Source organism: Pongo abelii, chromosome 6 (genome assembly GCF_028885655.2).
Source record: "Pongo abelii isolate AG06213 chromosome 6, NHGRI_mPonAbe1-v2.0_pri, whole genome shotgun sequence".
In the NCBI taxonomy this organism is placed as follows: domain Eukaryota; kingdom Metazoa; phylum Chordata; class Mammalia; order Primates; family Hominidae; genus Pongo; species Pongo abelii.
In genome coordinates this window covers 132,482,994-132,509,888 of record NC_071991.2, presented here as the reverse complement: position 1 = coordinate 132,509,888, position 26,895 = coordinate 132,482,994, and the positions used below count along the sequence as shown (strand labels likewise).

The 26,895-nt window shown below is 38.2% G+C and overlaps 1 protein-coding gene and 1 pseudogene across 9 annotated transcripts in view; both read right to left on the bottom strand.

The window, feature by feature from the left end:
* Window positions 1-617: 617 nt before the first annotated feature.
* The window catches only part of AGBL3 (AGBL carboxypeptidase 3), a 169,970-nt gene continuing 143,692 nt past the window's right edge, over window positions 618-26,895 (bottom strand). For 5 of the 9 annotated variants that reach the window (XM_009243248.4, XM_054559841.2, XM_054559839.2 and 2 more), the window contains 2 exons: window positions 22,092-22,323; window positions 618-2,935 (listed from right to left, as the gene is read on the bottom strand). In XM_009243248.4, coding sequence (XP_009241523.1) covers window positions 2,515-2,935; window positions 22,092-22,323 — 653 coding nt within the window. In that variant the 3' untranslated portion in view covers window positions 618-2,514. The remainder of the gene's footprint in view (window positions 2,936-22,091; window positions 22,324-26,895) is intronic. The other 4 variants (XM_054559842.2, XM_054559845.2, XM_054559850.2 and 1 more) reach the window with 1 other exon arrangement.
* On the bottom strand, window positions 7,997-21,483 carry LOC129060490 (E3 ubiquitin-protein ligase RNF14-like; annotated as a pseudogene).

Here is a 26,895-nt window from a genome sequence, read left to right as displayed (position 1 = left end):
TGTTTCATTAAGCAGCCTAGTTTATGGTATTTTGTTACAGCAGCCTGAGCTGAGACAGTGGTTCTTTAAACCCTTTAAATGTTTCACTCCACTACTCTCTTCTTTCTTGCATGGTTTCTGAAGAGATGTCTGATGTAATTCTTATCCCTGCTTATCTATACATAAGGTGTTTTTTTCAAGATTTTTTCTTGGTCTTTGATTTTTTTGGTATTTATCCTTCCTGGTATTCTGTGAGCTTTCTGGATCTGTGGTTTGGTGTCATTCATTTTGGGAAATTCTTAGTCATTATTGCCTCAATATTTCTTGTGTTCCTTTTTTTCTTTTACTTCTGGTAGTCCCATTACACGTTACATACCTTTTAAAATTGTCCTGCAGTTTTTGGATATTCTGGATTTTTCATTCTTTTTTGCTCTGCATTTAAGTTTTGCTAATTTCTATTGACATTGTTTCAAGCATACTGACTCTTTCCTCAGTTGTGTCTCACCTGTTGGGTAGTCCATCATCATTCATTCTATTACAGTGTTTTTGATTTCTAGCATTTTTTTTTTGTTTCTTAGTTCCCATCTCTCTGCTTATATTACCCATCTGTTCTTGCATTGTCTAGTTTTCCCATTAGAACTGTCAGCATGTTAATCGTAGTTGTTTTAAATTTCTATGGAAATATATGGAAGGTTTGTCAGAGAAGGCAGCAGTTGAGTTGAATCTTAAAGAAGTAGGGGCTGCCAGGTGGAGGAGATGCTGGGCTGAGAGAATAAATAGCTTTTATGAGAGAGGGGCATGCTCAGAAAACAAAGTATTGTAGCACAGTGAGGAAGTGGACTGCCAATCCTCTTACTTTGGGTAAAGCATCTTATATTTGTATCAAATACAAGGAGTGCAATTATGGACCAAGGTAAAATTGTTTAGGTAATATCTGTGCATCCCTAAATCTTCCAGGAAACTGGTTTATCACCTTTTTTGGTCATCCACAAAGACAATAAATTCCAGAGTTTACAATTTCAAACTCTTAGGCAATCAAAATTCAAATGACATTTCACTGAATTAAAAATATTTTCCCAGAGTTTAGGCTTTTGTCCTGATCTATGTGGAGAAGGGCCAACTGAATTTTGAGAACTCTTACTCCATCCTGAAGTCAGCTACAGTAAATTCTATGATCCAGAACATTAACCTCCGGCTTTCCCAAGCCCGAGCACCTACCTGGCAGAGGGCATCCCAAAAGCAAGTAGACTTCTGCTCTTGCCCAAGATAATCACTGAGGATGAGAATTTTATATCAAAAGTTGGGGTACTCTCTGAGAACCAGTAGAACCAGGATACTTGCCTCCAAAGCACCATCTAATGTATTTAGAAGGTAGCTATTTCCCACCAGATGTTAAAGATTCCTGAGGAAATCTATGGTCATGGTCCTTTAAAACATAGTAGTTAACTCTTTTAACAGTGCAGCGGGCTCTCCTTGGAAACTCTTTAGCTACTAGAAATACTGTTGAGAGTAGACCACTCAACCCCAGATCTTCATAGTTCCACCCAGCTGTAATTAGGCTGTGGCTTGTATTTTTAATGTACCTTTTCTACCTGACCCTTCTTCTGCTTAGCCTCATCCTCTAATGGATGCCATTGTTGACCTATGACTCCAGGCTGCTTGATTCTGTTTTCTGACTTACTACATCCATCTTGATTCTTCTGCCTGACATACCTGCTCCTCTGTGTGTCCTTCACAAATCCCTCCCAGTGCTCACTGCCTTATGAATGACAAACTGAGGTGCTGGACTTATTCCAGTGTTCACGTGAATAAATGGCTGGAGATGTAAACCAATTCGCTGTAAAGGAATCTGTACATCTTTACACCTTTGCTACATTTTGAGAAATAAAATGATTATTTTAAACCACAGTCTATGCATTTCAGTGCCATGTTGTGCCACACTTTTGCTTTGTGCAGCTGGCAACTTTTAATATACAGTATTTTTTCTAATCATTGGAAGTGCACAACTTAACACTTTATCTTATTCTGTAGTCATTTTATTCAGGTATGTTTTATCTGTACAGTTATGTGGTAATCTCCTAGTAGAGAGAAATGGTTCCTAGCACACCAATGATATAACAGAAAATCAGGAAATGATGTTTATTGACTGATTCATTCAAGTGTCTAGTAGGGAGGTTAAAATCAGTGACATATTATATGTCATTCCTACTTTGAGTTCTTAAGTTTTTTTGGTGTCGAATGCATAAGTAGTTTTGGAAGAAATCAAAACTTCAGAGATTTTTTTCCATGCTGATAAAAACTAAATATAAATATCTGCTTTAATATTTTTCCATATTTTCTCTAGATTTCTTTTTAAATCTCTGAAAGATGTTCCCACTACAGAAGATGGGATATCTAAAATTTTTAGTTTATGCATATGCACGTATAGGGGGAGAGATAGGGAAAGGGGAAGGGGAGGGCTTTCCTTTTTTTCTTTTTACTACATAAGCATATGTTATCCTTCATTCACAGTTCTCCGAGCAGTATAAAGCTAGATTAACTCTCCCTTTGGAACTTCAGATATAAGGTGGGTTGTCCATCATTCTTATTGGCCTGCTCATCCTTATTTTTAGTTAGATGGAGGGCTGTACGCTTAGAGCTTTGCTGGTTAGTTTCTTCAGCTTGAAGACTCTTATATTTTAGAACATTTGCATCCATTCCAAAGCTTGAAGAAGCAGTCTCCCAGTTGCTGCTGAGAGGTTTTATGTCTTCATTCTTTATGGCCCAGATTTGAGAATTTTTATTCTTCTTGGGGCCTTTGAGAGGTGATAAACTTTCCAATGACCCGTGGGGCTTAGACTGGACCCATTCTGAAGAGTTTGCCGTAACATCCCCTTGGATTACAAAAGGGTGATTTCTGGGTGCTGTCCAAGATGTGCTGTATTTCTTTATATTTCTGCAAGTAGCCTGATTTAGTCTAGAAAAGAAATGAAATATGTGAATTTTTGTCCATCATGTACCTACTTTGTAGTCCTAGGTATGTTGTCATAGTATAAATAATATTTTTTCTTTTTAGTAAGTTCATAACTTCTTAAAGTTTAAGACTTTTACCATCATTTACAAGTCTTCATCTCTGATCATGATTTTTTTTTTTAGCACTATTCCAATCCTGTATTTCTAAATGCCTAGAGGATATGTTTATTTGGATACCTACTCTGACCTCAGCCTTCCTAATATAATAACCACTCTGGGCCCCAGCTCCTTACCTATATATCTAGTTAAAGTAGATGGTCACTAAAAAGTAAAGTAGTTGTTTGCTCTAAAAATCTATTCTGTTTATTCTATTAGAATGGATTCAGTATATATGCTATGAGATTTTTTTCTATAACCAGTAAAAAAATCAACATGAGTCTAAGAGAGGGAAGTTTTCCTCGAGGGAGCTTTTGTAAACTAATAATTGCAGGCACTTAAAATCTCTGTTTTTTTAGCATTCCATTTTTTAACCATAGAATTTCAGCTATATTTTCAATTAAACTTTTAAATTTTGAGATAACTGTAGACTTACCTGCATTTGAGAGAAGTAATACAGAGAGACCCCATGAACTCTTCACCCAATTTTCCCAAAATAGCTTGCAAAACCATAGAACCATATCACAATCAGGATATTGACATTGATGTAGTCAAGATAGAGAACACTGTCCCCATGTTGCCCTCTTATAGTACCTGCTTCCCTCCTTTCCCATCCCCTCCTTAATTCCTGGCAACCATTATTAATCTATTATCAAGTTATATTATTTTGTTATTTTAAGAATGTTACATAAAGGAATCATACTGTATGTAACCTTCTGGGATCAGCTTTTTTTTTTTTCTCAGAGTAATTGTCTGGAGATTCATCTATGTTGTTTTGTGCATCAGCAGTTCATTCCTTATTATAATCGCTGAGTCTGTGACATGAATGTACCATAGTTTGTTTAATAATTCATCCATTCAATGACATATAGATTATTTCTAGTTTATGGCTCTTATAAACAGTTATACACACAGGTTTTTTGTGAGTTAATTTTTGTATAAGATGTAAGTTTAAAGTTCATTATTTTAGCCTATGGATATCCAATTGTTCCAGCACCATTTGTTGAAAAGTCTCTTTTTTCTCCATTGAATTGCTTTTGAATTCCCTATCAAAATCAGTGGAGCAAATTTATGTCGTCTATTTCTTGGTTTTTGCCTCAGTTCCACTGATGTGTATGTTTATTTCTCCTCTAATACTACTGTCTTGATTACTCTAACTATATAAAAGTTCTTGAAATCAGATAGACTGATCTCTCCCATTTTATCCTTGTTTGTCAAAATTGTTTTTGCTATTTTAGTGCATTGGCAGATAAATTCTGGAATAATCTTGTCTATATATACAAAAGATCTTGCTGGGATTTTGATAGGCATTGTGTTAAACTTGTATATTAATCTGGGAAGAACTGACATCTTTATTGAGGCTTTCAATTTATGAACATGCTACATCTTTCCACTCATTTAGATATTTTTAAATTTCTCTTATTCATGTTGTATACTTTTCAGCATACAAACCCTGTACAACTAAGTATTTTTTTTGAGATATTTTGTAATTTTGGTGTTGACATGTTCATTGCTTATTTATAGAAGAGCAATTAATTTTGTACATTTATCTTGTATTCTGAGGCCTAGCATAACTTATTAGTTCTAAAGGTTGTGTGTGTGTGTGTGCATAGGCGTGCGTGTGTGTTTTGGTAAATTTGTTAGGATTTTCTACATAGAGAATAACATCTTTCACAATAGGGATCATTATATTTTTTCCTTTCTGATTTGTATGCTTTTTATTTTTTTATTACCTTATTGCAGTGGCTAGAACTTCTAGCACAATGTTCAATAGAGTGGTGTATTATTCTATTCTCATGCTGCTAATAAAAACATACCCAATACTGGGTAATTTATAAAGGAAAGAGGTTTAATTGACTCACAGTTCCACATGGCTGGGGAGGCCTCGCAATCATGGCAGAAGGCAAAGGAGGAGCAAAGTCACGTCTTACATGGTGGCAGGCAAGAGAGCTTATGCAGGGGAACTCCTATTTATAAAACCATCGGATCTCCTGAGACTTGTTCACTACCACGAGAAGAGTATGGGGAAACTGCTCCCATGATTCAATTATCTCCACCTGACCCTGCCTTGACACGTGGGGATTATTACAATTAAAGGTGAGATTCGGGTGGGGACACAGCCAAACTATATCAAGTGGTAAGAATGGACTTTATTAAGTTGAGTAAGTTCCCCTTTATTCTTATGTTTTTCTGAGACTTTTTATCATGGATGGGTACTGAATTCTGTCGAATACCAATTTCTGTGCCAATTAATAGGATCTTGTGATTTTTCTTCTTAAGCTTGCTAATATGAAGGATTTCATCAATTACTTTTTGAATATTAAACTAACCTTGAATTCCTGAAATAGACTTCACTTGGTCATGGTGTATAATTCTTTTTATTTAGAGCTGAATTCTATTTGCTAATATTTTGTTAGATTTAGCTTGTTAAATCTATATTTATGCAAAATCTTATTCTGTCATTTCCTTTTTTGTTTTGCCCTTGTCTGGTTTTGATAGCATGCTAACAGTGGCTTCATTAAATGAACTGAAAACTCCTATTTTCTGGAAGAAATTGTACAGAATTAGTATTAATTCTTCCTTAATTTATTGGTAAAATTTTCTTCTAAAACCACCTAGGCCAGGTGATTTCTTTTTTAGGGTTTTAAAATTATGAAATCAATTTCCTTATTAGTTACAGGGGTATTCAAATATTCTATTTCATATTGAATGATCTGGGGTAGTTCATATTTTATTGAGGAAATAATCCATTTTCTGTAAGTTGTCAAATTTGTGTGTAGTGTTTTCTATTAACTCTTTGATGTATGCAGGATTTTTAGTGATATCCCCTGTTTCATTCCTCATGTTAGTAATTTGTGTCTTTTTTCTTTGTTTCTTTGTCAGTATTAATAGAAGTTTGTCAGTTTTATTGATCTTTTCAAACAACCAGTTGTTTCACTGATTTTTTGTGTCATTTTTCTGTTTTTAATTTTATTAATTCCTGCTCTTATCTTTATTATCTTCTTTCTGCTTGCTTTGAGTTTATTTGCTTTTCTTTTTATAGGTCCCTGAGGTGGGAGCTTAGATCATTGATTTCAGATGTTTTCTCATTTTTTAGCATATGCAGTTCTATAAATTTCTTTATCAGTACTGCTTTAGCTATATCTCACTTATTTTGATATATTATAGTTTCATTTCCATTAATTTAAATACATATTTTTACTTCCTTTGAGAATGTTTTTTTTTTAATTTTTGTTTCCTTTATTTCTTCTAAAAAAAAAGCCGGGATACATGTGCAGAACGTGCAGGTTTGTTACATAGGTATATGTGTGCTATGGTGGTTTGCTGCACCTATTGACACATCCTCTATGTTCCCTCCCCTCACTCCTCACCCCCGAACAGGCCCTGGTGTGTGATGTTCCCCTCTATGTGTCCATGTGTCTCACTGTTCAACTCCCACTTATGAGTGAAAACATGTGGTGTTTGGTTTTCTGTTCCTGTGTTAAGTTTGCTGAAGATGATGGCTTCCGGCTTCATCCACATCCCTGGAAAAGACATGATCTCGTTCCTTTTTTTTCTAATTACAAGATGATTTTTAAATTTATTTTTATTTTTAAGATTAAGCATCCTCTTTGACAATCCAAAAACATAGTCCTTGCTCACTCTGGACACACACACCTAAAACAGTTAAAAGCGATTCTTCAATTTTCAATGACAAAGTAGGAAAAAAAGATATGTTCTCAAGCTGCAGTTCAATTTTCTGTCCTCTTTTCCAAAAAATTTTACTTTGCTACCAAGCCACCCACCAACGATAACGAAAGACAATTTTTCAAAAGGCCAACAAAACCCAGAAAAAGGAACAGGTATCAATTCAAAATTATCACCCAAAACACTGCTGTTGCAAAAAAAGAGTATGAAGCTAAATTCCCATAGCTTGTTAGAGAAGACCTTTAAAAATAATTCAGAAAATTAGGACTGGAACTACAGTGGTATAGACAGGTTATACTGTCACTATATGCATATACAGTGGTAAATGCAGATAATTCAAGAACATTCAGCTTGGGATGAATATATGAATAATATGATTATATTATTATATTAAATTAATATATTTATTAAGCTTTCTCCTATTCCAGCAAAGGAAATAAAAACATGTGTTGCTGGAATTAATATTAAGATTGTCCTTACAAACAGAAGGTAGGGCAAAGGTAAAGAGAGAGAATGTGGAACAAAAGTAGCGAAGACAAGTCATTTTGAATCTAGGCTCTAACACCCAGGAAAGTTGAATAGAACTTAAATTCTTCTGAGCCAGTATCACTAAATTCTAGATTTGGCCTGAAACCAGTGGAGCATATACACCACTAATAAATATAAAGTGCCCCATAGCGTTTGTGGTATTAAAACATATTTTTAAATTATTATAAATTTCCATTCTGAAAAGCAGGTCAAAATGACACTGGACCATCCAGTCAGTTACAGAGTAAAGGACTTCCTCCAGAGAGAACTGACTTGGCAGAAATTTAGGTCGGTAAGAATGTGATTAACATGGAGTAAATGAGATCAGATTCTCAGTATAATTTTCATAAGGCTTCTTCTATCTACCCCAGTTGTAAGGAGTAGTACTGAGGGAACTCCAACAGAATGTCTTAGAGGGATGCTTCTCAGAGACAAAGGGTCTGTAAGTTTAACTCTTGACCCCTCTTCTCCTTATGTAAAGCTTGGGGAAGGCAATAAATATTTAATTTTTAACTATTCAGAGCTTTGGACACATTATAATATTTAATATTCTGTAGTTTCATTTTCTGAACCCTTGGCTTATAATTTTTCTCAACTTGCATTAAAAAATGTATGAATGCACCCTCTTCAGTAGTACCACATGAAAATACAAACCTTGTTCTTCCATATCTTCTACACAAGAAGAGTGAATGAATAGTACCCTAAATATCCTGCAGGGTTACTTTGTGTACTTGACAAAAGATTAGGGAAAACCAATCCACTTCCATATCTTGAGCAGTAGTTAACTAGTCTTCAATCTCATCTTCCCAAATATCTTCATCAACATCCACAGCATAAAACAGCTGGTTAAAACGTGGTGAAGCAGGATCAGTGAAATGTTTGTAACGGTTTGCTCTAGAGAGAGAACTCATGCAAATCCAACAGAAATATTGCATACAGCCAGTACATGTCATCTTGTTATATCCATCTAATTTCTCTATGGGAGTTCCACAACATGGGCAGTTCTTGAAGTTTTTCTCTAGCCACTCCATACTTTCCATCTCTTCCAGTGCCTTCTGAATCACCCTCTTATCATACCTTTGTTCCAAAAGTCTTTTATTGCCCTCATCTGCTTGCAGGTATTCATTTCATAAGTCTATTAATTTCTCTGCAGTCACCTTACATGGAGAGACCCCATGGTAGGTCAACCTGCACAAGGTACAGAAGGCAAAATTGCAGCTAGAGCAGATACCCACGGTGCAGCCAGGCTCCTGCATCACAGGCAGCTGGCAGCACGGGTGGGGGCAGTACACCACATCTGCCATCAGGTCCAAGGTGGACTGGAGGAGAAGGCAGTCATAATGGGCAAATAATTCTGCTTCCACTAGCTCTTTGACCTGACCAGGAGTGGCCACTGAAGGGCACTTTGGTTCTGGGCAGTTGAGACATTGAACCTGGCCATCTCTGATCTGGATTTCAAAGTAGTCCTTCAGACAGGCTTTGCAGTACACATGCGTGCACTCCAAGAAGTACATGCATTCACTACCCAGCTTCTTACAGAAACAGATATTGCACAGGAACAAATTACTATTAAAGCATTTTATCTGCTGAGCTTGATCAAAGTCCAAGATTTCCTGGATCATATTTAACAATGATTCCACATCCTCCACACAGCTGTCTCATCCACAATTTCCTCTTGGTCTGTATCAGATCCAGAAGTTTCTCCAAAATCTAGCTCTGTGTTGGGAGAGGCTTGAGCTGTCCTTCTCTGCACTTTTTTTCTGAGAATCAATCTTGAGCTCAAAAGGAGAGACAATATTCAGGTATACTAGGGTCTCTTCCTTAAGAAATTGCATCCAGGCAAACAGGATCACGCTGCCACGGTGTTCTTCCCATAGAGCAGACAGCGCTCACAAATATCTTGAAATTCTATGGCAAATCCAAATAGATCTTGGTTTCTCCACCTTGGACAGACTGCTTTTCTAAATTCATCTCCATCGTAAATACTCACTGGGGCCAGCAATTCATCCTCCTGAGCTTCTTGGTCTTCTGATGACATTTAATTTTCTGAGGAACAAAACCAAGATGACCACGAGAGTGATCTCTGATCGTCCTCACTGCTACACTCCCACCAGGGCCATGACAGTTTACAAATGCCGTTTTTTTTTTCTTGAGATGGAGTCTTACTCTGTTGCCCAGGCTGGAGTGCAGTGGTGCCATCTCGGCTCACTGAAACCTCTGCCTCCTGGGTTCAAGCAATTCTCCTGTCTCAGCCTCCCGAGTAGCTGGGACTACAGGCGCTCACCACCACACCCGGCTAATTTTTGTATTTTTAGTAGAGACAGGGTTTCACCATATTGGCCAGGCTGGTCTCAAACTTCTGACCTTGTGATCCACCCACCTTGGCCTCCCAAAGAGCTGGGATTATAGGCGTGAGCCACCATGCCTGGCAGATCCCATTCCTTTTTATGGCTGCATAGTATTCCATGGTGTATATGGCCACATTTTCTTTATCCAGTCTATCATTGATGGGTATTTGGGTTGGTTCCATGTCTTTGCTATTGTAAACAGTGCTGCAATAAACATATGTGTGCATGTGTCTTTATAGTAGAATGATTTATATTCCTTTGGGTATATACCCAGTAATGGGATTGCTGGGTCAAATGGTGGTTCTGGTTCTAGATCCTTGAGGAATCACCATACTGTCTTCCACAATGGTTGAACTAATTTACACTCCCACCAGCAGAGTAAAAGCATTCTTATTTCTCTACAGCCTCCCCAGCCATCTATTGTTTCTTGACTTTTTAGTAATTGCCATTCTGACTGATGTGAGATGGTATCTCATTGTGGTTTTGATTTACATTTCTCTGATGATCAGTGTGATCAGTGATGTTGAGTTTTTTTTTTTTTTTTTAGACGGAGACTTGCTCCGTTGCCAGGCTGGAGTGCAGTGGTGCAATCTTGGCTTACTGCAACCTCTGCCTCCTGGGTTCAAGCAATTCCCCTGCCTCAGCCTCCCAAGTAGCTGGGACTACAGGGGTGTGCCACCACACCCCAGCTAATTTTTTGTATAGTAGAGATGGGGTTTCACCATGTTGGCCAGGATGGTCTTGATATTCTGACCTCGTGATCCACCCACCTTGGCCTCCCAAAGTGCTGGGATTATAGGCGTGAGCCACCGCGCCCAGCCATTGAGCTTTTTTACATATGCTTGTTGGCTGCATGAGTATCTTCTTTTGAGAAGCGTCTTCATATGCTTTGCCCACTTTTTGATGGGGTTGTCTGTTTTTTTCTTGTAAATATGTTTAAGTTCTGTGTAAATTCTGGATATTAGACCTTTATCAGATGGGTAGATTGCAAAAAATTTCTCCCATTCTGTAGGTTGCCTGTTCACTCTGATGCTGGTTTCTTTTGCTGTGCAGAAGCTCTTTAGTGTAATTAGATCCCATTTGTCAATTTTGGCTTCTGTTGCAATTGCTTTTGGTGTTTTGTCATGAAGTCTTTACCCATGCCTATGTCCTGAATGGTATTGCCTAGGTTTTCTTCTGGAGTTTTTCTGGTTTTGGGTTTTACATTTAAGTCTTTAATCCATCTTCAGTTACTTTTTGTATAAGGTGTAAGGAAGGGGTCCAGTTTCAGTTTTCTGCACATGGCTAGCCAGTTTTCCTAGCATCACTTATTGAACAGGGAATCCTTTCCCCATTGCTTGTTTTTGTCAGGTTTGTCAAAGATCAGATAGTTGTAGATGTGTGGTATTATTTCTGAGGTCTCCGTTCTGTTGCATTGGTCTATATGTCTATTTTGGTTACTGTAGCCTCGTAGTACAGTTTGAAGTCAGGTAGTGTGATGCCTCCAGCTTTGTTCTTTCTGCTTAGGATTGTCTTGGCTATTCGGGGTCTTCTTTGATTCCACATGAAATTTAAAGTAGTTTGATGGGAAAAGTGTTGAATCTATAAATTACTTTGGGCAGTACTGCCATTTTCATGATATTGATTCTTCCTATCCATGAGGATGGAATATTTTTCCACTTGTTTGTATCCTCTCTTGTTTCCTTGGTGGTCTGTAGTTCTCCTTGAAGAGGTCCTTCACATCCCTTGTTAGCTGTATTCCTAGGTATTTTATTCTCTGTGTAGCAATCGTGAATGGGAGTCCATTCATGATTTGGCTCTCTGCTTATCTATATTGGTGTAAAGGAATGCTTGTGATTTTTGCACATTGATTCTGTATTCTGAGACTTTGCTGAAGTTGCTTATCAGTTAAGGAGTTTTGGGGCTGAGATGGTGGGGTTTTCTAAATATAAAATCATGTCATCTGCAAAAAGAGACAATTTGACTTCCTCTCTTCCTATTTGAATTCCCTTTACTTCTTTCTCTTGCCTGATTGCCCCGGCCAGAGCTTCCAATACTATGTTGAATAGGGGTGGTGAGAGAGGGCATCCTTGTCTTGTACTGGTTTTCAAAGGGAATGTGTCTGGCTTTTGCCCGTTCAATATGATATTGGCTATATATTATCATAAATAGCTCTCATTATTTTGAGATATGTTCCATCAATACCTAGTTTATTGAGAGTTTTTAACATGAAGGGATGTTGAATTTTATCAAAACTCTTTTCTGCATCTATTGAGATAATTATGTGGTTTTTGTGCTTGGTTCTGTTTATGTGATGGATTATGTTTATTGATTTGCATATGTTGAATCAGCCTTGTATCCCAGGGATGAAGCCAGCTTCATCATGGTGGATACGTTTTTTGATGTGCTGCTGGATTCGGTTTGCCCGTATTTTATTGAGGATTTTCGTATTGATGTTCATCAGGAATATTGGTCTGAAGTTTTCTTTTTTTTTGTTGTGTCTCTTCCTGGTTTTGGTATCAGGATGATGGTGGCTTCATAAATTGAATTAGGGAGGAGTCCCTCCTTTTCAATTGTTTGGAGTAGTTTCAGAAGGAATGGTACCAGCTCTTCTTTGTACTTCTGGTAAAATTCAGCCGTGAATCCGTCTGGTCCTGAGCTTTTTTTGCTTGGTAGGCTATTAATTATTGCCTCAATTTCAGAACTTGCTATTGGTCTATTCAGGGATCCGACTTCTTGGTTTAGTCTTGGGAGGGTGTGTGTGTCCAGGAGTTTCTCCATTTCTTCTAGATTTTCTAGTTTATTTCCATCAAGGTGTTGATAGTATTCTCTGATGGTAGTTTGTATTTCTGTGGGATCAGTGGTGATATCCCCTTATTATTTTTATTGTGTCTATTTGATTCTTCTCTCTTCTTTATTAGTCTAGCCAGTGGTCTATTTTGTTAATTTTTTTAAAAAAACAGCTGGATTCAGTGATTTTTGGGGGAGTTTTTGTGTCTCTATCTCCTTCAATTCTGCTCTAATCTTAGTTATTTCTTGTCTTCTGCTAGCTTTTGGATTAGTTTGCTCTTGCCTCTCTAGCTCTTTTAATTGTGATATTTGGGTGTGGATTTGGGATCTTTCTAGCTTTCTGATGTGGGTGTTTAGTGCTATAAATTTCCCCCTTAACACAATGCTTTAGCTGTGTCCCAGAGATTCTGGTACGTTGTCTCTTTGTTCTCATTGGTTTCAAAGAACTTCTTGATTTCTGCTTTAATTTCATTATTTACCAAGGAGTCATTCAGGAGCAGATTGTTCAATTTCCATGTAATCGTGTGGTTTTGAGTGAGTTTTTTAATCCTGAGTTGTAATTTGATTGCACTGTGGTCTGAGAGACTGTTTGCTATGATTTCAGTTCTTTTGCATTTGCTGAGGGCTGTTTTACTTCCAATTATGTGGTCAATTTTAGAATAAGTGCCATGTGGCACAGAGAAGAACGTATATTCTGTTGATTTGGGGTGGAGATTTCTGTAGATGTCTATTAGATCCACTTGATCCAGAGCTGAGAGTTCAAGTCCTGAATATCCTTGTTAATTTTCTGTCTTGTTGATCTGTCTAATATTGACAGTGGGGTGTTAAAGTCTTCCACTATTATTGTGTAGGAGTCTAAGTCTCCTTTTGGGTCTCTAAGAACTTGTTTTATGAATCCGGGTGCTCCTGTATTGGGTGCATATATATTTAGAACAGTTAGCTCTTCTTGTTGAATTGTTCCCTTTACCGTTATGTAATACCCTTGTCTTTTTTGATTTTGTTGGTTTAAAGTCTATTTTGTCAGAGACTAGGATTGCAACCCCTACTTTTTTTTTTTTTTTTGCTTTCCATTTGCTTGGTAAATTTTTCTCTATCCCTTGATTTTGAGCCTATGTGTGTCTTTGCACGTGAGACAGGTCTCCTGAATACAGCACACCAATGGGACTTGACTCTTTATCCAATTTGCCAGTCTGTGTCTTTTAACTGGGGCATTTAGCCCATTTACATTTAAGGTTAGTATTGTAATGTGTCAATTTGATCCTGTCATCATGATGCTATTTGGTTATTTTGTGCGCTAATTGATGCAGTTTCTTCATAGTGTCATTGGTCTTTATATTTTGGTGTGGTTTTGCAGTGGCTGGTACCAGTTTTTGTTTTTCATATTTAGTGCTTCTTTCAGGAGCTTTTGCAAGGCAGCCCTGGTGGTAATGAAACCCCTCAGTATTTGTTTGTCTGGAAAGGATTTGATTTATCCTTTGCTTATGAAGATTAGTTTGGCCAGATACGAAATTCTGAGTTGAAATTTTTTTTCTTTAAGAATGTTGAATATTGACTCCCAATCTTTTCTGGCTTGTAGAGTTTCTGCTGAGAGGGCCACTGTTAGTCTGATGGGATTTCCTTTGTAGATGACCTGGCCTTTCTCTCTGGCTGCCCTTAACATTTTTTCCTTCATTTTGACCTTAGAGAATCTGAAGATTATGTGTCTTGGGGTTGATCTTCTCATGGAATATCTTAGTGATGTTCTCTGCATTTCCCGAATTTGCATATTGGCCTGTCTTGTGAGGTTGGAGAAGTTCTCCTGGATAATATCCTGAAGTGTGTTTTCCAACTTGTTTGCATTCTCGCTGTCTCCCTCAGGTACTCTGATCAATCGTAGGTTTGGTCTTTTTATGAAGTCCCACATTTCTTGGAGGCTTTGTTGATTCCTTTTTATTCTTTTTTCTCTAGTCTTGTCTGCATGCCTTATTTCAGCAAGGTGGTCTTCAAACTCTGATATCCTTTATTCTGCTTGGTTGATTCGGCTATTGATACTTGTGTATGCTTCACAAGGTTCTCGTGCTGTGTTTTTCAGCTCCACCAGGTCATTTATGTTCCTCTCTAAACTGGTTATTCTAGTTAGCAGCTACTCTAACCTTTTATCAACGTTCTTAGCTTCTTTGCATTGGGTTAGAACATGCTCCTTTAGCTCAGAGTAGTTTTTTATTAGTCATCTTCTGAAGCCTACTTCTATCAATTTGTCTGTCTCATCCTCCAACCAATTCTGTACCATTGCTGGAGATACATTGCGATCATTTGGAGGAGAGGAGGCACTCTGGCCTTTTGGGTTTTCAGTGTTTTTTCATTAATTCTTTCCCATCTTCATGAGTTTGTCTAGTTTTGATCTTTGAGGCTGCTGATCCTTGGATGGGGTTTTTCTGGGGGCTTTTTTGTTGTTGTTGATACTGTTGTTGTTGCTTTCTATTTGTTTTTCTTTCATTGGTCAGGTCCCTTTTCTATAGGGCTGCTGCTGTTTGCTGGGGTTTCACTTCAGGCCCTAGTCATCTGGTTCACTCCTGGGCCTGGAGATGTCACTCAAGGAGGCTGGAGAATAGCAAAGAAGGGTGCCTGCTCCTTCTTCTGGGATCTCTGACCTCAAGGGGTACCAGCCTGATGCCAGCAGTATTGCTCATGTATAGGGTATCTGACAACCCCTGTTGGAGGGTCTTACCTAGTGGGTGGCAGGGGGAACAGGACCCATTTAATGAAGCACTTTGTCCCTTGGTTGGGGGGGTGTGCTTCACTGGGGGGAAACCCACTTCTCTGGGCTGCCCAGATACCTCAGAACTACCAGGAGGAAAGGCTAAGTCTGCTGGTCTGCAAAGACTGTGGCTTCCCCTCCCCCTAGGGGCTCAGGCCCAGGGAAATCTGGGTTCTGTCCCTGAGCCTCTGGCTGGAGTTATTGCAGTTCCTGCAGGGAAGCCCCACCCAATGAGGAAGGATGGGTCAGGGTCAGGCCTGAAGAGGCACTCTGGCCACAGTCGGTGTGTTGGGCTCTGGGGAACATGTCTTGGGACCAAGCTCTTCAGCCTCCCTGACTCCAGCAAAGGAAAAGCACAGCCTGGAGCTATAGAGATGGAAGATTCCCTTCCACCACCCAGGGAGCTTAGTGTGTTAGGCAGTTGTGAGTCCCAGTGCTGGCTGCAGCCCCTCCCCCAAGGAACTCAAACGGCTTAGACAGCAGGCAGCCACAGCTGTGGTGCTGGTCATGCCTCCCCTGGGGAGCTCTGTAGGCTTAAGCAGATTCCAGCTAAGAGGCTATTGAGAATCTTCACGGCTCTGGGGTTGCGACGCTAGGCCCTGGTGGCGTGGGTTCATGAGTGGGATCTTCCAATCTACAGGTTTCACAGCTCTGTGGAAAAAGCATGGTTTCCCCGGCTGGGTAGCACACTCACTCACTACCTCCCTTGGCTGGGGATGTAGGGGGGTGCTCTCCTGCCCTGTGTGGCTCTCAGGTGGGCCACTGCACTACACTGTTCTTCCTTCCTCTCTGTGGATCACACCAGCCTCCTAGTCAGTTCTGATGAGAGAACCTGGATACCTTGCTTATTATAGTTCTTTTCAATGGGAGCCTCCGAATGCCGCTGTTTCTAGTCAGCCATCTTGGCCCCATCCCAGAGAATATTTTTGATTCACGATTTATTCAGAAGCGTGTTATTTAGTTTCCAAATGTTTAGGTTTTTTTTTTTTTCCTATTACCCTTTGCCTATTGATTTCTAGTTGGAGTCCATTGTGGTCAGATAATACACTTTGTATGAGTTAAATTCTTTTAAATATGTTGAGGTTTATTTCATAGCTAGGATATGTTCTATCTTGGTATATGATCCACATACACTTGAAAATAATGTGTACTGTGCTGTTGTTGGATGAAGTGCTCCTTAAATGTCAGTTAGATATTTATATTCTTGTTGAATTATTTTATATCCTTCCTTATTTTCTAATTATTGAAACAATTGTGAATTTGTCTATTTCTCCTTTCTGTTTTATCAGTTTTTGCTTCACATATTTTGCAGTTCTGTGTTGTTTTGTTTTGTTTTTTGAGATGGAGTTTTGTTCTTGTTGCCCAGGCTGGAGTGCAATGGCACCATCTTGGCTCACTGCAACCTCCACCTCCCGAGTTCAAGTGATTCTCCTGCCTCAGCCTCCCGAGTAGCTGGGATTACAGGTATAAGTCACCATGCCCGGCTAATTTTTTGTATTTTTAGTAGAGACAGGGTTTCTCCGCGTTGGTCAGGCTGGTCTCAAAATCCCGACCTCAGGTGATCCACCGGCCTCGGCCGTCCAAAGTGCTGAGATTACAGGCGTGAGCCACCTCACCCGGCCAGTTCTGTGATTTTATACACACATCTAAGATTGCTGTGTTTCTAGTGGATTGACCTTTTAAACATTATATATAATGCCCCTGTTTGATAATTTTCTTTCCTCTAAAATCTACTTTACCTAATATTAACATAGCCACTCCTGCTTTCATCTATTAATGTTTGCATGACGTATCTTCTTCCATCCTTTTACTTTCAGCCTGCCTCCATTGTCATATTTGAAATGAGTTTTTTGTGACTGCATATTGTTGGGTAATGTTTTAAAATTCATTCTGTTAATCTGTCCTTAACTGTTGTATTTAGGTCATTTACATTTAATGTAATTGTTGATGTCTTAGGACTTAAATCTGCCATTTAAAAAAATGTTTATTTTTTGTTTTTTGTTTTCTCTTTCCTGCCTTCCTGTGGGTAATGTGAACATTTTTCAAGAATTCCATTTTGATTTATTTAGTGTTTTTTAGTATATCTCTTTGAACAGCTTTTTCAGTGGTTGTTGTATTATACTACATATGCATAACTTATCACAATTTATTGGTTGTGTTAACTTAGTAATTTGAGTGAAGTACAAACCTTACCTCCTTTTATGTCCTTTTACCTTCTCACATTTATAATGGTCTTAAATATGTCTTTTATATACATTTGGAACCACATCAATATTATAATTTTTGCATCAACCATCAAATATGATTTAGAAAAATTTATATTTACCTGTATTTTATATCTACCTGTATTTTTGCTTACCATATTCTTTCTTTCCTCATATTCCTTCTTTTGTCATTTTCTATCTGTTTAGAAAAATTCCTTTAGTCATTCTTTTAGAGTAAGTCTTCTGGTGAAAAATTCTCTTCGTTTTCTTTTATCTGAACATTTCTTGACTTCTCCCTTATTTTCACTGGGTATAATATTCTAGGTTGACAATTTCTTCCAATAATTAAAATTATTGTGCTTTGTGGGTTTTGATGAGAAATCCACTGTCATTCAAATTGTTTTTCCTCTGTAGGAAAGGTGTCATTTTTCTCTGACTCCTTTCTTTTTCTTTTTTTTTTTTCTTTTGAGACGGAGTCTTGCTCTGTCACCCAGGCTGGAGTACAGTGGTGCGATCTTGGCTCACTGCAAGCTCTGCCTCCCGCGTTCACGCCATTCTCCTGCCTCAGCCTCCAGAGTAGCTGGAACTACAGGCACCCGCCGCCACGCCCGCATAATTTTTTGTATTTTTAGTAGAGACGGGGTTTCACCGTGTTAGCCAGGTTGGTCTCGATCTCCTGACCTCGTGATCTGCCCACCTCGGCCTCCCAAAGTGCTGGGATTACAGGCATGAGCCACCGTGCCCAGCCTCTCTGACTCCTTTCAATAGTTTTTTCTTTCCTTTTTCTTTTTTTTCTCTCATTTTCAGAAGTTAAATTTTGGGGAATGGGCATGGTGATTCATGCCTGTAATCCCGGCACTTTGGGAGGCTGAGGCAGTCAGATCACTTAAGGTCAGGAGTTCAAGACCAGCATGGCCAACACGGCAAAACCTTGTCTCTACTAAAAATGCAAAAATTGGCCAGGCATGGTGGTGGGCGCCTATAATCCCAGCTACTCAGAAGGCTGAGGCACAAGAATCACTTGAACCCAGGAGGTGGAGGTTTCAGTGAGCTGAGATCGTTCCACTGGACTCCAGCCTGGGTAACAGAGCAAGACTTTGTCTCAAAAAAAAAAAAGTTAAATTTTGGGGTATCTTGGTGTGAATTTCTTTGGGTGTATCCTATTAGTGGTCTGCTCAGCTTTTTGATCTGTAGGTTTATGTCTCCTGTCAAATTTGGGAACCTTTCAGCCATTATTTCTTTGATTTCCTTTTCAGCCCTGTATTCATTCTGTCCTTCTGAAACTACGATATGTGAATATTATTAGATCTTGTCTTATAGTCCTACAGGTCCCTGAGGCTCTATTCATTTTATTTTAAGCCTATTTTTTCTCTTACGTTCAGTTGGGTAATTTCTATTTTTCTATCTCTCTCAATTCACTGACTCTTTCCTCTATTTGCACAATTATACTGTTGTGCTCAGCCATTAAGCTTTTAAAATTTCAATTGTATTCAATTCAAAAATTTCTATTTGGTTCTTCTTAATATTTTTTTCTCTCTCTCTGCTGAGGCTTTCTATTTTTTTATTTCTTCCAAGTGTGTTTATAAGTGTTTTTTGAAGCATTTTAATTATGACTGCTTTAAAAATCTTTGTCAAAAAATTCTAACATCATTAACATCTCAGTGTTTGTTTCTACTAATTGTCTTTTTTCAGTTTTAGATCTTCCTGGTTCTTGGTACAACAATTTATTTCTGATTAAAACATGGACACTTTCATATTATGTTATGAGACTCTGGATCTTATGTAAACCCTCTGTTTCAGCTGGCTTTTTGTTAGTTTGCTCCAGCACAGGGAGTGGGGAGATAAGACCTCATTACTGCAAGATGGAAGTGGAAGTCCAGGTTCCCCATCTGGACTCCACTGACACCAGAGATAGAAGGCTTCTAATTATTATTGGACAGATGTTGAGGTTCATCTCCATATGTAGCCTCCATTGAGATTGGGGTGGGGTCTAGGTGACAATTAGGACATGGCTTGATTTTTAGTCATTACTTTCATAAGAGGTTCCTTATATATTAATACTTTGAATCTAGAAATGCACTCAATGAGGATTGGCCTGAGCATGAAGGTACAGACAAATAGTGAGGTATTAACTAAGACCTCTTTGGTTACAAGTAACAGAAACCAATTCAAGCCAGCTAAATTTAAAAAAGCATAAGGTAGGGTAGGGGAAGAATTATAAGAAAGTACAAAGCTACTCATGGAAACAGACGGAGAGGGAATTCAGCCAGGCTTCAGGAAAGGAGTAGAACTAGAAAATGGAAAACTTCCAAGGGTTTTTATTCATCTGCAGTCTCTGCTTTTCTCTCTCCACAGGAAAGTTTTTACTTCCCTTAGCTCAAATTTGCATCCTACAGCAGTTTAATATGCAAGACTGATCCACTATCTCTCATTGCAATTCCAAAGTATAGAGAAAGATAATCTGATTGGCAACCATGCCAGTGGGTAGAGGTCACATAATTACAAATGCAGCTTTTGGAAGTGCTACCCTTGTGGATCAAGAGGCAGTCCCCAGAGAAGGACAAATTGTGCCTGAAGTAGACACCCCCAAAAGTATCTGATATAGGTGTATATGGAAATATTAAAAAGTAGGAAAGCAGCAAGCAAGGCCTTTCTTAACAGATGATCTCACTGCAAACTTAAACATTGTCAGGTTGATTTTTGTTGTTGTTGTTCTTACAACTTAGTTCTTTATGGCTACCTTTTCTGTTTTATATATCGTTTGTTTGACTGTCTCAACACTCTTCCATACTATTACCTATAGTAAGTGATTGCAGGGTAAAGTGAGAATAAGCAAAGAATGAGAAGATCACACTTTGCTAAACCATTTTAGACATTGGTCTTAGTTAGGATTAAGGAGAAACTAGTTAATGTGCTGTAAGAGTTTGCAGAATTATCATGTTGAACATGATGTAACATCTGAATGTAATCATAGGGCTGAAACCTACATTGTCTGTTCTGTTCTTAAGCCAAAATGAATAGGGTCTAGGTGGATTAATAGGTGAATTGCATGTTAACAAGATGATTTACATACCTTAAATTTCTCTCTAGTCAAACATGGGTCAGATTTCAAATATGGAGGAATAAATCTCATGCTTGGCATTCCATTTGGTAATGATGAAAATTCTTGAGAAAGATTATGCAAATCAAAATATAATTGGAGAGATTTTTCACTTCCATGAAGATGAAGCAGATGCATTTTCCCTATTCTTTGCACTAAAAATAACTACAAATCCTGGACATTACATATAAATGAACAAAAGGCAACTCCAAAAGGTAGAAAGCAGGCAGGCTAGCTAGGGACTTCAAGAACGAAGGAACAACACAATGGTGTCTCCTGGGTTTTCTTTTTGCCTCATATATCCAAGACTTGGAGCTGAAGAAGCCAGCAATCTGAAAACACAAATGTGCCCAGCCACATGCACAAAAAGCTCTCAACAATAGCCTGTACTGTGTAGAAAAGGACCAGGAAAGGGACAGCCTACTGATATAGAAAATGTTAGGTAATAACCACTGTACTCCAGCCAAGCACCACAGATAAACAGTGCCCTCACTCCCACCCATGTAAGCAGAGGCAGAGGGGCTTACACTTCCACTCTTACGAGGTATAATGAGGGATCTCAAACCTCTGCTAGGGTGGTGTCGAAGAACAAGAAGAAGCCAGAACTTTGACCCTCCCACTGGCCTATAAAGAGTCTCTCTCCTCCCCCAGGGTGTCATTGGAAACCAAATGGGGAGCTGAGATTTCCACACTCAATGGACAGAAATGAAGTACCTCTTTCTCTCCCCATTGGGCTGGTGTCAGAGGAGGCCTAGTGAAGAGTCAGGGTTTTTACTAATGCACAGTAGCAATGGTTCATAGCCTTTACCCATTTTCTTATGAAAGTATTAATAAGTTTCCAGTTGATATGTAAGCACTCTTTGTATATTAAGTATATTGGTCATGTTTTTCACTTATAAAGAGAAATGGCAAAGCATAATGATGAAGTTCAGGAGGACTCTGTAGTCAGAATGTCTAGGTGGATTTGACTCCAGATTCCACTACATATTGGCTTGTGAGGCTTTGGACAAATTATTTAACCTCTTTGCACCTCAATTTTCTCATGTGTAAAATGTAAAGTGTATACATATATAACTATGTGTGTAGCACATAGGAAGTACATTATAAAAATCTGTTGATAATATTAGTATTGTATTTATTATTTTCAGCTTATTACTGTTTTTACTTTTATTTACACATGTTTCCTTTTGGCCTTAGAGGTGGTTCTGTTTTTTATCTTTAGAAGAAAACTAGTCTCACTCTTTCTGCTTTCATCTGAGTATCAATAAACTGAAGTAGCTCAGGTTAATTATTTTTAATTCTGGTTACCCCATAGGATTATAAGGTTTAAAACAGCTGATAATTTTCAAATCAGGCTATAATCATACTTTGTTTATGCATACTTTATTAATAGATCTAAATTAATGAGCAGTTTCATGCAAATAATCAATTAAATAAGGCCTGATAACTTACTCCTTCATTTATCCAGTGTTTTCTGACAGCTTTGGGTCTCTGCCCTTTGCCAAATGTGATGTAGCTGATATCACTTTCAGGAACAGATTTTTTTTTCTTAGGATAATAAATTAATAAGCCCTGCTTTCTTAAAAAAGATGTGTTAAATAGCTAAGAGTGATAAAATTGTATTGACTTACTGATGTTGGATTTGGAAGTTGGTTCTTGAATTGAATAGCTGTTTTATCTGAGTGGTTTGCATGTTTTTAGTGCTATGCATGATGGGGAGCAAATACTGCAATATTTCTTGAGTTTGAACTATTCCTTTATCCTTGTAGCTTCTTTTTTCATCATCTGTCCAATTTATGCCAGTCTTCTTGCTTTGGAAAGATATGCATTCTTTTATTTTGCTTTTTAAGTTGTGGTGCAGATCTGGGGAGCAACCACAAAAATATGTACAGAGATATGAACTCTATTCACAGTTACTTATTGGGCATTATTATATGCCAAGGATTTTATCTAAAATTCCTTGCCCATCTGAAGCTTGTACTTTAATGACAGTGGGCAGAAAATAAACAAATAAAATATACATTATGTTAGATAATGATAAAGTTTACAGGATAAAGTAAAGCTGCGGAGGGGAGTAGAGAATTCTTGAGGGGTTGATTTCCATTTTTAAAAAGGTGTTAAGAAAAAGCCTCCTTATGAAGCTGACATCTCATGGAAGTTGGGAAGTAAATCAAGCAGGTTTCAGGGGAAAGATAATTCGAGGCAAAGGCCCTTACTGAGGTAGGAGAATAGTAGTATGTTCAAGAACACCAAGAATGCATCAGTGGGTGGAGTAGAATGAACAAAAGGGAAAGTTATAAGGGATAAATTTAGGTAGGTAACATGGACTCAGCTCATGTTGGGCCTCAAAGCCAGTAGAAGGACTTTGATTTTTCCTGAGTGTGAGATGGAGAATCATTGGAAGGCACTGAGCAGAGGAGTGTCAATCTGAGATCTGTTTGGACAAGATTGTGCTGGTTGCCAAGTTGAGAACAGATTGAAGAGAGGCAAGAGTGAACAAACAGGGAGATCTCTTGGAAGGCTGCAGAAACAATCCAGGAGAGATGGTGGTAGCTTGGACCAGGGTGGTGGAAATGGCTAGAAGGGTGAGAAGTGGGGTGGGAGTATTCTGGGTACATATGTGGATTTTCTAAAGAATTGGATGTGAGATGAGAGAATAAGAGAGGAATCAATGGTGGCTCCAAAGCTTCTAGTTTGAGGAAGTGGCAGTATAGGGATATGGGGAGACTGGGAAGAGCATGTTAGAAATCCCTTCTTTATTAGATGATACAAAGGAATTATTGTTTTGTTAATAGAGACACTGGAATATAATAAAATTTAAAAAAATGTTTATCTCACCCCATATTAGGATGGCTACTATCAAAAAAAAAACCTCCAGAAAATAACAAGTGCTGGCAAGGATTTAGAAAAATTGGAACCTTCACACATTATTAATAAGAATGTAAAATGGTACAACATTGTGGAAAACAATATGATGGTTCCTCAATAATTAAAAATAGGATTACCATATGACCCAGCAATTCCACTTCTGGTTATATCCCCAAAAGAATTGAAAGCAGGGTCCCAAAGAGACATAGATACATTCATATTTATAGTAGCATTATTCATAATAGCCAACAGTTGTAAGCAACACACATGTTCATTGATGAATGGATTAACGAAATGAGGTATATTCATACAATGGAATATTATTTAGTCTTAAAAAGGAAGGAAATACTGACAAATGCTACAATACTGATAAACCTTGAGACCATTATATAAAATAAGCCAGACACAAAAAGACAAATACTATATTTGTCATCCAAATATTTGACTCCACTTCCTAATTTGACTAGAATATTCCATTGACTAGAATTCTATTTGACTAGAACAGTCAAATTCATAGATACAAAAGTAGAAGGATGGTTTCCAGGTGCTGGGGGGAGGGAGAATTGCGGAGGAATAGGCATAAAGTTTCAATTTTAAAAGAGAAAAAGGAGTTCTGGAGAGTGCACCACAATATGACTGTACTTAACACTACTGAATTGTACACTTAAAAACAGTTAAGATGGTAAATTTTGTTATGTGTATTTTATCACAATTTAGAGTCTACATACTTGGGAAGCGGGTGGAACCCTGAGTAAAGCCTGAAGGAAGAGTAGTAGTCACACATTTAAAAAAAGTCTTATAATTTATAATTGTCATGCTTAAATTGGTCCATAGACAGCATAAGAGAAAGTAGAATACATTTAGAATAAAAGCAAGAAATATACTGTGCTTTGTTAATAACTGTTTGTCTAGTGATATACACTAAACTGTTTATAGGCAAAATAATATAATTTATAGAATTTATTTTAAAATATTCTAGGAAAAAAGTGGTGGGAAAACAGATGAAACAAGAGTAGCAGGATACTGATGAGGACGGGTGATGGGCATCAGTGGACTCATTATTCTATTATTTCTACTTTTGTTTATGTTTGAAAATTTCTACAATAAGTTTTTTGTAAAGAAATTATCTATTCTTAAAAGGAAAATAAAAAGATAAATAAAGCACGCATTGCATTAAGCTAGATCTGAAAGATAATGTATGATTACAATATCTGGCAATATTGGCAAATGAAATGAACTTATTTACAGTTTCTTGATAAGCCATTCTTAGGCCACTCAATAAACATTCATTGAATGTAGGCCGGGTGTGGTAGCTCATGCTTGTAATCTCAGCACTTTAGGAGGCTGAGGCAGATGGATCACTTGAGGTTAGGAGTTCGAGACTAGCCTGGCCAACAGGGTGAAACCCTGTCTTTACTAAAAATACAAAAATTAAGTGGGCATGGTGGCGAGTTCTGTAATCCCAGCTACTCAGGAGGCTGAGGCAGAGGAATTGCTTGAACCTAGGAGGCGGAGGTTACAGTGAGCCAAGATTGCATCACTGCACTCCAGCCTGTGTGACAGAGCAATACTCCATCTCAAAAAAATAAAAATAAATAAACATTCAGTGAATGCTTATTATGTATCTGGCACTACTTTTGTTTGGTAAATAGATGTGAAAAACACAGTTCCTGCCTTCAGTATGTTAAGAATCAGGACTAGAGAGCAAAAAGTAAAGTATCTATTAGAATATACTTCTATAGAGATAAACCAGGGCACTCACTACATACATATACTTATAGCCATACTTATAGATGGGGGCAAAGGGTATGGGGTAAATGAATGAACACAAGTCAGCCAAGTAGAAAAGAAGGAGAATGATCTAGGATGTGGGACTAACATGGCACATTCAGGAAATCACAAGTGTGGTGTAGAATAGTTGGGATATCAGGTAGGTATGAAGACATGGTTCAAAACTAGAGGCCTTGTTTGCAATGACACTTTTGAGAGATCCTCTGAGATGGGAATAATTCATGACTGACAGATGCTAAATAAATGTGTTTTGAATGAAACAGGGGGCCATTGAAGATTTTACGCAAGAAAATCAGGTTTGCATTTTTGAAAGATCACACTGGGACCCAGGAAAACAAAAAGTTGAAGAAAAGTGAAACACAGGGCAGGGAGACAAATTAGGAGGCTAATGCAGTTATTCAAGGGAGGCAAAATGAGGGTCTGAATTAGCGGTAGCATTAAGATGAAGAGAGAAGATTCAAGAGAATCTTTAGAGGTAGAATGGATAGAGCTTCATGTTATTAAAGACCAAAAAACAGAAGTGTACAACATTAGGATAAGTCTTGGGTTTATTACTTAGATAACTGGATGATGGCAGTACACTGACTGAGACATGGGATGCACAATAGCTATTGTGAAATAGCTCAATGAATCAAGGGAAATAGTTTAAATGCCCTGGAAATAATCAACAGTAGAGAAGTCAGTATGGCTTTGTAAATAACCATTTCATGGTATGGCAACAGTAGAAACATTCTCAAGCAGTAGGTTGAGAAGTATACAAGTGAGGAAGTGAAGGTAATGAATGTTGGCTATATTTTGAGGAAGGTGAGAAAGACGGCAGTGATTAGAGTTGTGTCACTAAGGAAATTGATGGACATGGGATCTAGAGCACTGCTGACTGAATTAACCTTAAACAGAGGGATATTTATTTCTTTGAAACAAGAAGGAAGGATGTTTGAGATGAGTTAATTTTTTGATGGCCTCTCTGGTTTTTGTTTCTGTTTTATATGTGAAGTAAGAAGTGAGGTTATCTACTGAGGGTAAAGGGGAGATGTTAGGTAGGAGAGAGAGAGGAAAAGATTTAGAATAGTTACTTTGGAGAATGGAAGAGGTAGCTGATCAAGTATATGTATATATAAATTGTGCAAACAAGAATGTATAGTGCCATTTGGTAATGTAATTTTTCTCCAGCAGGGCTCTATAATCTAAGATAGGGGCAGAGATGGATAGTTAGATTCATCCAGAATTACAGTTGTTCAGCATTGGCTTAGTCAAAGGATAAGGAGGCAAAACGAGTTTTAAGGACATTGTTAAGAAAGTGGTTGGGAGGCTGGCTAGATGCAGCTTGCATTTGCCACTCTCATGGAGAGAAACTGAAGGAGTAAGTGAACACAACACCTTCAACTGAAACATCCAGGTACATACATTGGGATTCATAAAGAAAACAACTTGACCCATGGATAACAGAGAAGAGCAAGGCAGACAACTGCCCACCCAGGAGCAATACAGAGCCAGGAGAGCCTCCCCTGCCCAAGGAAGGGGTGAGTGAGTGAGTGATGATGGGGACCCATGCTTCTCCCACAGATCTTTGCAGCTTCCAGGTCAGGAGGTCTTCTCATGAACCTACTCCACCAATTCTTGCAGTCTGACACATAGGGTTATTGATACATGGAGTCTTGGCAGAGCAGCTGCTCAGGCATACACAGAGCCCCAGGAGCTTTAGACACTCGGGTTTCCCAGCAAAAGTGGCTGCAACTCCAGCAAAGTGGGAAGTTAGACCTCTGTACATACCCCTAA